Below are 12,637 nucleotides of genomic sequence, written 5' to 3' on the forward strand. Positions count from 1 at the left end.
AAAATAAAAATAAATAGCCTGGGCATGTATTTGCTTTAATCGCTGAACACAACCGGCGCTTATTTGAGCCAGGCTTCTATTTCCTAATGCACACAGCTTTTCCTCAATAAAATGTTGTAAAGACTACCACAGTTTGTGACCAGTATAAACATAATAACAAATCCATCGCAGATCAGACTAGCAAAAGCTGCTTATCATACACCCCAATTTCACCCTTCAGCAACATGAATTTAATGTAGTTTTTTCTTTTTGGTGGCGACATGGCTAGCAACAATGACAGAATAAAAATAAATAATTAATGCACATGGGAATATCGTAAGCAATTCATTAGACCCGGGAATTCATTTGAAACATTCGTTTATTTGCTGAAATGTGTGCCGATTCCCAGCTATTAAAATGAACAGGCGGCTGGCAATTTGAGACTCAGCATTTAATTGAAGTTTTACGGTACACATGATTACAATATGTGAATGCAAAATGGTTACAATGACTGAAATACAGTTCTTATCCACTAACAAGCACAATACAGTAAGTGAACAAAGAGATAAAAGGTGTACATTTACAGTGCTACGGAATCTGTCTAGATAGGGTTCCCTGGGAAACTGCATTTATAGACTGGTTCAAGAGCACATCGGCTAAATTGGACCAGTTTCCCAGGGAACCCTGGTATAGTCTGTTCCTTCCAATAGTCAGGATACTCAAGACATACATCGTTATAATTCTATATCTTCTCACTTTGGCATCACACCCAAAATATATTGCACTGAATTTACTAAAAGAGTACACATGGCATATTTTTTTTATTATTAGCTCAGTCTAACAATCACCTCATAGTACAGAAAACTAAATGCATATGAATGAAGTATTTCACAGGCTACGCTTTGGAAGTACAATTCTGTAAAAACAGATGAGTGGGGTAATAAAAACAGACACAGTCAGAGAAATCAAACAATTACAACTAAACCTCAAGGAATGGTTATAAAGATAGACATGATGTAACAACAATGTAATTGAAATCAGAGCTCTTACAGTGTACAAAGAATGTGACTCAATTAACAGAAACCTACACTGTTAATATGCAAAAACATAAAATACTGATTGTCGAAGGCACTGAAGAGTAAAAAAATAAGAAGAAGAAAAAAATGTGGAACTACGGGCATCTTCGCAGGCTCAACAACTAAAAAAATAAAAATATCTTTGGACTTTTTCTGAAATCAGATACAAAACCGATAATGGTGTGTTCACAAACTTCCATTTCACAACTTGTTTTCAATGTTAGCTGTCTATTCTCTGTCAGTGATAGTAACATAGTATCTGTTTATACCACCCAGAAAATCTCTATCCATATCTTAAGTTCTAGAGGGCTACAAATGTCAAGGTCCAGTAGGCTGACACTAGGAACACCCTACCTTCCACAGAGTTGTGCATTTATTAATGAGTAGTATGAGTTTTTTTTGCATGACTACATTTACTTGGATATTCAAAAAGTGACAACATATTTCAAACATTAACTCAAGAAACAATTCTATACACATCTCGCCACCATTGTACCGGATGAACCAAAAAAAAAACTCGCCCCATTTCATAGTTCATCAATTTGAGTGTAAGTCAAGTTTTTTTGTAATTAAGAGATTTTTATAATTAGTCCATTGTGAAGATTGATCATTAATTTATACAATGTTTAAAAAAAAAAAAAATCTCTTGATGTTATCAATAAAAATACAAATTAAAGTAGCTGTCAAGTGCTCCCTAAATGGTGGAGTGGACAACTTACACGTGTGCCGACTTTGAACATGCAGCCCTCTTCCCTATTTAGGGCACAGACCACGTCACTGGAGTGGACTCACACAACAGGACCACCTGGGTCCTTCTAATATAATCCCTGTGTGAATGAAGGGGTTTCTTTGGTACTTAATTGAAAAAGTGTACCACTTCCTTTCATAATAGATGTACTGTTGTTGTTCAACATGGCTGATGGATAAAAATACAAAAACCTGGTGCAACTCGTCTCTAGGTGGCTTCTTCTAATATAGAAACTCAACCGGCAAGGTGTAGCGATTTCTTGACTATCAACCACTATATATGTAAGATATATACAATGCTATTCGATTTTAGATACCAGTAGTTGAATAACCATATCAGATTTACAAGTATTCTGAGATTTACAAGTATTCTGAGATTTACAAGTATTCTGAGATTTACAAGTATTCTGAGATTTACAAGTATTCTGAGATTTACGAGCAACAAAATTAATATCCCATATTTTCTTTGATGTGTGTTTCAGCCAAATGCCAAACAATGAAACATTTTTGGGGGCCTCTCACGTATTAACTCACATATCCTTTACGATTTCAATTAAAGGCATCCTATCATGTTTGAAAACAAGAACTGTAGAATTAATAGTCAAAATGTCTGGGAACCAATCCGTGAAAGCCCAGACACCAATAATCAAATGAACTAGTCGGCCTAAAACTGTATTACAATGGCTGTCAGAGAGTTTTAGGCATACCATATAATATTTTATACAGTACTTACTAGTGAGCACTAATGCAAGGTAACTGAATATGTAGTGTCAACATATTTACACAGACAATTATGTTTTATAACAGGTAGAAAGGGTAAAACAAAAATACACTGCTGAAACTGATTAAAATGGGATAAATCAAAGCCCCCTGCTCTGCACTCACTGGTCCAGCTTGGATGCATTGTCAAGATAATACACATTCACCAGGTGGCGATTCAGGTGCCGACGGTACTCCACCTCCAAGGGGAAGGTACGGTCGCAGAAAATACACATGTGACTCTTGAGTTCTGTTGGAGTCGGAATCTCTTCTGTGGGAGTTTCAGGGTCATTGGCCAGTTTGCCGGCGGCAGCGGCCAGTCCGTTGAGCCCCGAGTCGTCGCTGCCCTCCGAGGCGCTATCACTGATCTCACTTCCTCCGTCATGGCTGTGGATGCCCTCGTCCTCTTCAGTTTCGGTAGGCTTTCCTCTTGGCCTAGGGAGCTCCAGGGAGGGTGTTGTTGGTGTTGATGGTTCTCCCTGTGGTCGTCTGAAATCGGGAGAGCCGTCAATTTCTGTGGGAGATGGGGACTCGTCTTCAGGAGTAGGAGTTTCCTCTGAATGGTCGGCGACCGTAGCCTGCTCAGCCTGTGGAGTTGTGTCCTGAGATGTAGAGGTATGCATAGCGGGGACAGTCTCCTGGTCAGACGCCTTCTGCTCTCCCTGTAGAACTGTTGGCTGAAGCTTTGTAGCTGGACCCTTTTTGTTTTCAGGGAGGCTAATAGGGTTCTCAATGATGGAACACCCCTTGTTCTCACTGGAAGCCTCGGTCTCTTCATAGCTTGCTTCTGTCTTGTTGCTCTTTTTCACAGGCGAGTTCATAATCTGGTTTGCTGGGTTCTCCTGTTCTGACACTGGGCAAGGCTCAGTCGTCATGCTTTGGCGGATACTGGCTTTTGATTGTGACTTGTGACCAGCCTTGATTTTTAACCGTTTGGCCTTTATGTTGGTGCAGGGCTCCTCAGGAGATTCCTTCATTGATAAGTCCAAGGCCTCTGCAGCCTTTCTCTTTAGCGGCTTCGTCCTGCTCTTCGCTCCCTGTTTTTCCACTGGTGCGTCCAGACTTTGAGGTGCTTTTGCAACAGTCTTATCAACCACTTTCTTAATTTTTTTAGAAGGACTCTTCTTAGATTTTGTTGTGTTTTTGTTCTCTTTTCCTTCCCTCTCATTCTTCAGTGTTCCCAGCTGCTCTTTTTTCTCCTTCTCCAGCTTCTTGTTTTCCTCCTTCACTTTCTCCATATTCTCCCTCTCCAGCATGTCTTTCTCTAACGTCTCCTTGACCGATTTCTCCTTCTCAACATCGTCCTCTTCCAAACTCGCCTTTTGAACTTTTTCCACGGTTTCCTTTATTTCACTCTTATCCTGAACACTCGTTTTCCCCTTCATCTGTTTTTTGGGACGTCTCTTAACTTTATAACCTGTGGTTTGAACTGCAGCTGCTGTCTCCTTCAGGGTAACATGCTGCTTTGTATTCTCACTGCTCATCTCTGTACTCTTGCGTTTCAGTGTTACCTTTTTCTCTGCCTTGTCCTTTGCCTTTTTAGGTGTCTCTTTGACAGGGGAGACACAACATTTCTTTTGGGTCTTGTCTGTTGCTACACTTTCTGCAGCTTGAAGAGGGACGGGATTGCTGCTCTTCTTGGTTGAGAGATTGATATGGCTTGATTGTTTATCAGCTCCAGAGATCTCTGGTCTCTCCTCCATGTCCTCCTCCTCATCATCAATTGCAGACAGCTCAAACTTTGCAATTCCATTCACGATGGTGTACTCATCAGCAAATTCATCAGAATCAGGTTTCTTGACACGCAGCTTGACCTTTGACACATCCATTGCAATCTGTGGGCAGCCGGGATGTCTGGATTTGATGTGATACTGCAGGTTACACTTCTTGGAAGCGGCGTACTTGCAAACAGGACAAAGGAACTGACGCGGGTTGAGGTGGAGCTCCACATGCTTCTTGTAGTTGCTGCGATCAGCCGTCTTGTATGGACAGTGGGGGCAGCACAGGGGCTTGGGCCCATTGTGAACCTGTCTGGAATGGCGTGTCACCTCATGCTGATTGGCAGCCAGGTAGTTGCAGCGGTCACATTTGAAAGGCCTTTCACCTGTCAAGAAAAGCAATGTGGAAAATGCTCAGGTTACAGACATTTTAACTGATATTAAACTTCAATGGGAACACTGGCTCACATTTCATGCAGGGAAGATGGACCAGAGTAAGGAGAGACAAGCAACAATTACAGGTCGAACACTAAGCATCTCACAGCACGTATCGCAAACCACTTTACCGTTCTTATCCAAAACCATCTGCTCCAGCGAATGCAACAAAGGAGAAAAAGTTGACTATGAGAGGAAAGCAAAACAGAGACCTATATCTATGCATAATCAATTATGTGTGTAATTTCTGCTACATGCTAGAAATATGTACCGTCAGGCTTTTTTGTCATGTAGCCTGTGTTAGACACTCACCTGAGTGGGTTCTCATATGCCTGGTAAGATGGGTCTTCTGGGAGCTTGAGTACTCACAGTACGGACATCGAAAAGGACGCTCCCCTACAGCAGCAAAAACAGAGTTAGCTATACTGTTAAAAACACTCATATGTTGACCATTAAGTGCATTCTTGGAGTGAAAAGGTTCTGTTTGACATACCTGTGTGGGTGCGGATATGCTGCACGTAGTTGTTCTTACGGTCCGAGAAATAGCAGCACTGGTTGCAGGTGAAGAGCTTACTGGGGAAATGGTTCCTGAGGTGCTTCCTCCAGTGGTACTGGCTGACGGTGGTATAAGTGCAGATGGTGCATTTGTAGACCCTCTGGTCGTCGCCCTCCTTCTCGTGGTGCTTGAGGTGAGCCATGTAATGGTCGTAGCGGTTGGTGTTGTAGCCGCAGCGCTCACAGCGGATCACCCCTTTGTTGTTGGCCCCACCATCACCGCTCTCCGCCTCTTGATCTGGTCCCGCCAAAGTCTCTTTTGCCCGTGCCTTGTCCCCCTCCACGCGTTTCACCACGATCATCCTATTGGCACTGTGGATTTGGATGTGGGTTACAAACTCCTCCTCTCGCTGGGCCTGGTAGTTGCAGGGTTTACAGAAGAAGGGTTTCTTCTTCTTAGCTGACTCCATGATCATGCCCAGAGGGGTAGAAGGGGTAAAAGGGGTGGGAGGGCTAGAAGGACGCTTTTCAGATGGTTTGGACAGGTCCAGACCTTCTTCCTCTTCTACTTCATTGTCAATCTCCTCAACCTGGGAAAGGGCCACCCGTGGAGACTCTGGGTAGTCTACAATACACATCTCTCTCTCATGGCTATCGTAACTGTATCTGATGATGTTCTCGTCTTCACTATCGGAGTAGCTGCTGCTGCCGACGGTTTGAAGCTCCATCATCTCCTTCCCTTCTGTTGGATTTTCACAGGCTACGTTGGCGAGCATGACCAGCTGTGGGGCCGGCAGCTCATTCTGTGGAAGCTCAGCCAACCCCTGGGCATCCTCCACCAAGGGCATGCCAGCTGAGGTGGCATACATGACCAACCCCATTGGATATACCGTCTGAGAAGCCATGCTGGGAGGGCTGTGGTTGTGGGGGAGGAGAGCAGAACCAGAGGTCATGGTCATTGATCAAACAACTTCAAATAAGATATGTTAAATTACATTTGTTTTCATTTCAGAACCAACATTTTTGTAGTAGTAGTCACAGAGAGTATGAGTTTTAACAGGCCTTTAATTCAGGACTTCATCAAACTTTTGAACGTTTATCACATAGGCCACTCAGTCCCACGTCATCAAAATGATATGGCTTGCAAATTTTCCAAGCAACTACCAACCAGGGACATACCATGTAAGGTAATGTCACTGTTCTTTCTCTGAATTAGTAATTTGGTATTCATTTCATAGTTGGAAAGTGCAGGATGTTTTTATAATAATCCAGGAATGGTGGACACAATAAAGAAAAAACAAATGTCATCAATCCAAGTGTCAAAATAAATAAAAGGGAAGTATGCTAAACCTATACAATTTCAGAACACTTTCATCATGTCATTGATTCCTTATCTAGATTTATTCATGTCTTCATGCAGTCTGCTGTACATATCAATGTGATGAACCAGTATATAACAGATGACAATGTTGTATCTATTCTTAATTTGTAAAAAATAATATTTAACCAGACTATTTCATACTTAAAATGTAACCAATTAAATAAAAAATAAATAAAAAAATTCCCCCATAAATATATTTAAATGTTTAGCACAAAACTACCAAGAATATCCCACCACTTCAAAATGTATGTTTCATAACTTCATTGTGGGCCTACGTCATGTATTTTACTTTAACACAGTGCCTTGGGAAACCCCATAGTGTCCTAGTCCTGTGTTTGCATGCACAGAAATGTCTGTTCGGCCATTTTGAAACAGCACCACCAACTTGGTCGACAGCGCCCAAAAAACTACAGTAGCCTGCCCTACATTCTAACTAGTACGCAGAGAAAATAAGAAAGGGGTTGTATGATCTCAATGCGAAACAAAGATATATAGCTATAATTTACCTAAATAGTAATGATGACCAAATACGTAAAACAAATAAAAAATAAACGTTTTACATGTCTTTACTTTCTAACTATGAGAAAAAGTGTATAGACATACTTTGTCACCGTGCTGGTATTACAATAATCAAACTGAATACAATATGACTTGCAAAATAACATTTATTTGACTGCGTTATAGTCTATGTATAGTTGTAAACAAGGACTTGACCTCAGCAATACAAAGCAGAAAGTTGCAACAAAAAAAGCTACAGTAAAGGTTTGGGCGTGGAGAAGGCGATTATTTATTTAACAAATGGATCGATTGTAGTTAAAACGTACTTTTACCAACAATAGTATTCCACAAATCGCCATGCAAACTTGCCACGACAGGCAGAGAATGTCGCTGTCCAGCAAGGCCCTCAAAACTTCACTCGGAAAACTAGTTTTGCGGAAGAGCAAACTCCGAACAAAACGAGGTTGTTAACTTGTAAACTCTTGAAAAATGTAGCGATAATGAGTGTTGTTCGTTTTACTTAAACAAATTTATATATATATCACAAATAAAGTTTGGCGTGTAAACACTTAGGAAGTTAAGAACAGCGTTATGTTAGCCATGGTCCTGATCTTCGTGCTGAAATCAGCCCTGGACAGCGCCTCTCCCTTTCAACAACCCCCACACTGCCTCCATTTTCAAAACTGTTCGTCAAAGTTAGTTTGTTTCACAAATTAAAACAATAGACAACAAATCTGTAAATTACTAAATTAAACAACTCACCGTATATCTGTATCCACTCCTTGTCGGTATTCGGTCTATATTATCGATGTAATAGTACACAAACTATTCACGGAAGAAGTTTCCACACATTCCTACACATCGGCCTGGCTCCGTCTGTTTGCAGGGATGGCTGACGTCAGCGCCAGCGCCAGCTAGTGTTTCTGCCGGGGGCTTCTTCTTTCCAAATCCCAATGTTCCAAATGGCCATACAATCTAGCAATCCGGTTAGTATTAATCATTATGAGTTGATTTTTTTCATTTAGAAACGTTTTTGGCAAAAATGTATTCCTCTTATATATAAATTAAACTACTATTAAACTAATATAGAGTGGGGCAAAAAAGTATTTAGTCAGCCACCAATTGTGCAAGTTCTCCCACTTAAAAAGATGAGAGAGGCCTGTAATTTATCATAGGTACACTTCAACTATGACAGACAAAATTAGAAAAAAAATCCAGAAAATCACATTGTAGGATTTTTTAGGAATTTATTTGCAAATTATGGTGGAAAATAAGTATTTGGTCACCTACAAACAAGCAAGATTTCTGGCTCTCACAGACCTGTAACTTCTTCTTTAAGAGGCTCCTCTGTCCTCCACTCGTTACCTGTATTAATGGCACCTGTTTGAACTTGTTATCAGTATAAAATACCACAACCTCAAACAGTCACACTCCAAACTCCACTATGGCCAAGACCAAAGAGCTGTCAAAGGACACCAGAAACAAAATTGTAGACCTGCACCAGGCTGGGAAGACTGAATCTGCAATAGGTAAGCAGCTTGGTTTGAAAAAATCAACTGTGGGAGCAATTATTAGGAAACGGAAGACATACAAGACCACTGATAATCTCCCTCGATCTGGGGCTCCACGCAAGATCTCACCCCGTGGGGTCAAAATTATCACAAGAAAGGTGAGAAAAAATCCCAGAACCACACGGGGGGACCTAGTGAATGACCTGCAGAGAGCTGGGACCAAAGTAACAAAGCGTACCATCAGTAACACACTACGCCACCAGGAACTCAAATCCCGCAGTGCCAGACGTGTCCCCCTGCTTAAGCCAGTACATGTCCAGGCCCGTCTGAAGTTTGCTAGAGAGCGTTTGGATGATCCAGAAGAAGATTGGGAGAATGTCATATGGTCAGATGAAACAAAAATATAACTTTTTGGTAAAAACTCAACTTGTCGTGTTTGGAGGACAAAGAATGCTGAGTTGCATCCAAAGAACACCATACCTACTGTGAAGCATGAGGGTGGAAACATCATGCGTTGGGGCTGTTTTTCTGCAAAGGGACCAGGACGACTGATCCGTGTAAAGAAAAGAATGAATGGGGTCATGTATCATGAGATTTTGAGTGAAAACCTCCTTCCATCAGCAAGGGCATTGAAGATGACACGTGGCTGGGTCTTTCAGCATGACAATGATCCCAAACACACCGCCCGGGCAACGAAGGAGTGGCTTCGTAAGAAGAATTTCAAGGTCCTGGAGTGGCCTAGCCAGTCTCCAGATCTCAACCCCTTAGAAAATCTTTGGAAGGAGTTGAAAGTCCGTGTTGCCCAGCAACAGCCCCAAAACATCACTGCTCTAGAGGACATCTGCATGGAGGAATGGGCCAAAAGACCCGCAACAGTGTGTGAAAACCTTGTGAAGACTTACAGAAAACGTTTGACCTCTGTCATTGCCAACAAAGGGTATAAAACAAAGTATTGAGATAAACTTTTGTTATTGACCAAATACTTATTTTCCACCATAATTTGCAAATAAATTCATTAAAAATCCTACAATGTGATTTTCTGGATTTTTTTTCTCATTTCGTCTGTCATAGTTGAAGTGTACCTATGATGAAAATTACAGGCCTCTCTCATCTTTTTAAGTGGGAGAACTTGCACAATTGGTGGCTGACTAAATACTTTTTTGCCCCACAGTGTATATATATATATATATATATATATATATATATATATATATATTACACTGGGGGGCTAATTAGCTATCTAGAATGCTCGGAACACCTGCGTGTAATGGAAGAAGGCTGCCAGAAATGTGTAAGCTGCAACTGTGATAAAGCCAGTTTAAACAGTGTACAGTAAGTGTATATTTTGCATTTCTGAAATTATTTTGATGTGATATGAAAGTAAAGGGCTGTACTGAGAATCAATTCACGTTTAGATGGAGTATTTGGCTGTTTTGGCTGCCAGAGCGAGTCTACCTCTGAAAATAATATGTTAAATCCTTGGACATTAAGGAGTACCGGTAGGCTCCTTAAGTGTACATATTGGGTTACATACACTGTCTACTGCTATACACATCATTCCCAATAATACCATCACAAATGTAACATTATAATTACATATAAAGAAATTTCACAAGTCAAAGTACAACAATTTTTGCATAATTCATGATGTGTTTTAAATCTTCACATTGTCGGCTTCACAACAAACAGTTGACAGCTCCAGCACCCTGATAATGCCACATAATCAGATGGTATCATGATTTAAGTCACCATACCTAGGTTGGCTGGTCTGGTTATCTCCCCAAAACAGTCCTTACACATTGTTTACATGATGTGTAATATATACATACAGAATGTGTAGTTATTAGATCAGTGTAAGGGGAGAAAATAGCTTAATCTTCCTGTTTCTGTGTTTTATTACCACTGACCATGGGGAAAGAGCTATTGCATAAATTCCACAATGCAGGTTTGATTGAATTCTGTCCACACCAATATAATATAATACCTGGATGGGATGGTTCAAGTGATGCCCATCCTTCTGTGTGACCTCTGTGTGTGGGGAATGTTTCAGGAGAGGATCTACCAGGCCTAAATGCAAAATAAAAAATATAACATGAGAGCAACCCACACAGACTGCATTCTCCGGCCAACAGTGTACTGCTGCACAAAAACTAACTTTGGTCTGTTGGGTCCATGGTTGGGTCCAAAGTCTTTTGGAGCATTCCAGGAAGCAGGCTCTAGTCTGGGCAGACACGTGCCCTCACTTGTGAAATGTGGTATTTTCAACTGTATAGTCATGGGTCTGTTGCAAATAGAGACAGATTTTCAGCTTGATGAAAGTGTTATAAACAACTCAAGGCTTCCAGGTCATGAATTACACCAGAAGCATAGGTGGGGGAGTTTGCCTGTAAAAAAAATGTAATTGACACACACCAGCTGGTCATGATCAAAAAAAACAAAACAAAAAAAAAAACATTTTTGCTAACACAATATTCAAGAGAAACAGAATTATCATGGACACAATGTATCACAACGAATCGCCGTCCGCCACGGGGTGGCGCTTGTATGTTATATTTGACATGGGTACACTGCCTCAATCAACATTTTAACAAAGATTGTTATAATTAAACCAAGATGAACCACAGACTATCGTTTCAACTCGAAACAAATGAGTCAGTGGGAAGAACAAACAAGAGGTGGGCAGAGCCAAACTCCAGCTAGAGAGATCCTATTGGTGCGTTCTAGCATATATTAGGTCTACAAAACTTAGTGCACTCTGTTCGTAACAGGTTATAGTTTTTGGAATAGAAAACTGTATTGAGATCAAATGTTTATCGATGAGAAAATTAGCAGAATGTCGAACAAAATCCATCTCGTTCCATCTTCTCCCACGGCCGGTCACTGGGCTTCCTCTCACTATCACATTTGGTAACGTTAGTGAGTCGAAACGCCAAGAGGATGCTTCACATTTATACATCCGGTGAAATATCTGTCTCACACAATAGGATTTTTATGCAGATTTGATCAAAACATTTTTTGCGGTTGATTAATTCTATCAATGGAGGTCACATATGCCTTGATCTCATTGTCCAATGAAATAAAGCGTGCTCTTAATTTAGTGCTCCATTTGAAATCATTGTTACTAACAGACTAAATGTTTCATATTAAAAGGGACAATAACATAAAACCAAAGTTACACTAAATAAACAGTTTAATAACTTTCTACCACATGTTATTTATTTACACTGACAATTGAATTTCATAGTTTTATTTTATTTCCATCTGTCAAACAAAGAAAAAAGTTTAGAAAGACCAACTTCAGTTAGTCAGTGCATATATAAAGGAAATCCAACTAGTAACATTTACAAGCATATCATATAAGATATAACTACTACAAGCACTTTTTTGCTTGGGATGTATTCATTACGTCTTGCAACTGAAACCGTTTAGCGTTTAATCCCCGAACGGAAGCAAACAAAGCAAACGAAATGGGGAGGGACCTACATTATTTGTTCAATATAAACTCGTTTTCGTTACAAAACGTTTTCCTTTTGGAGTAAACATTTTCTGGTGAAAAACCTTTTGCAACAGAATAGGCGTAGTGTCATGTAACTGTCGTGAGGGAGCTTGAGCAGAGTTGCAGGCAGTGAATGGACCCTGAGAGCGCGCTAGTTTGGAATTGAAAAGTGTCGCGGGAGCTTTTGATAAAGAATATCATCAAGACGAAGCAGCTGCATTATAAGTTGGATGCACTGTTGAGCGCTACACACCTAGGGGTTTGCGCTGATTGTACGGAGATTGTGATAGCTGGTTAAATGACATCCCTTGAGAAAGCAAGAACAATATGTATGTATGTCAGGAGAAGTTCAGTATTATCATAAGGAGATGTATACTTGGAATAGGCAGGGGAGGTTTAAGAGAGAGCGGGAGGAAGATGGTGAGCTTGAGTCGGTTAAAAATAGCAGAAAAGGGAGATGGTTTGTTAAAGAAGAATGGTAGAAAGTGTAAGTGGAGTGTGCTGAAGACAAGAGGAGAAATGGAATGAGGGCAAAACATCGG

At 40.7% G+C, this 12,637-nt stretch overlaps 1 protein-coding gene across 1 annotated transcript; it reads right to left on the reverse strand.

Moving 5' to 3' along the window:
- Positions 1–340: 340 nt before the first annotated feature.
- LOC110488856 (RE1-silencing transcription factor) lies at positions 341–8,165 on the reverse strand. The gene is made up of 4 exons (XM_021561286.3): positions 7,851–8,165; positions 5,208–6,124; positions 5,027–5,110; positions 341–4,665 (listed from the first exon to the last, which is right to left on the reverse strand). The coding sequence occupies exons 2-4, from the start codon at positions 6,112–6,114 to the stop codon at positions 2,684–2,686; spliced, it is 2,973 nt and encodes a 990-aa protein (XP_021416961.2). The 5' UTR covers positions 6,115–6,124; positions 7,851–8,165; the 3' UTR covers positions 341–2,683.
- Positions 8,166–12,637: the final 4,472 nt, after the last annotated feature.

Source organism: Oncorhynchus mykiss, chromosome 14 (genome assembly GCF_057628025.1).
Source record: "Oncorhynchus mykiss isolate SJ-2025 chromosome 14, ASM5762802v1, whole genome shotgun sequence".
Classification (NCBI taxonomy): Eukaryota; Metazoa; Chordata; class Actinopteri; order Salmoniformes; family Salmonidae; genus Oncorhynchus; species Oncorhynchus mykiss.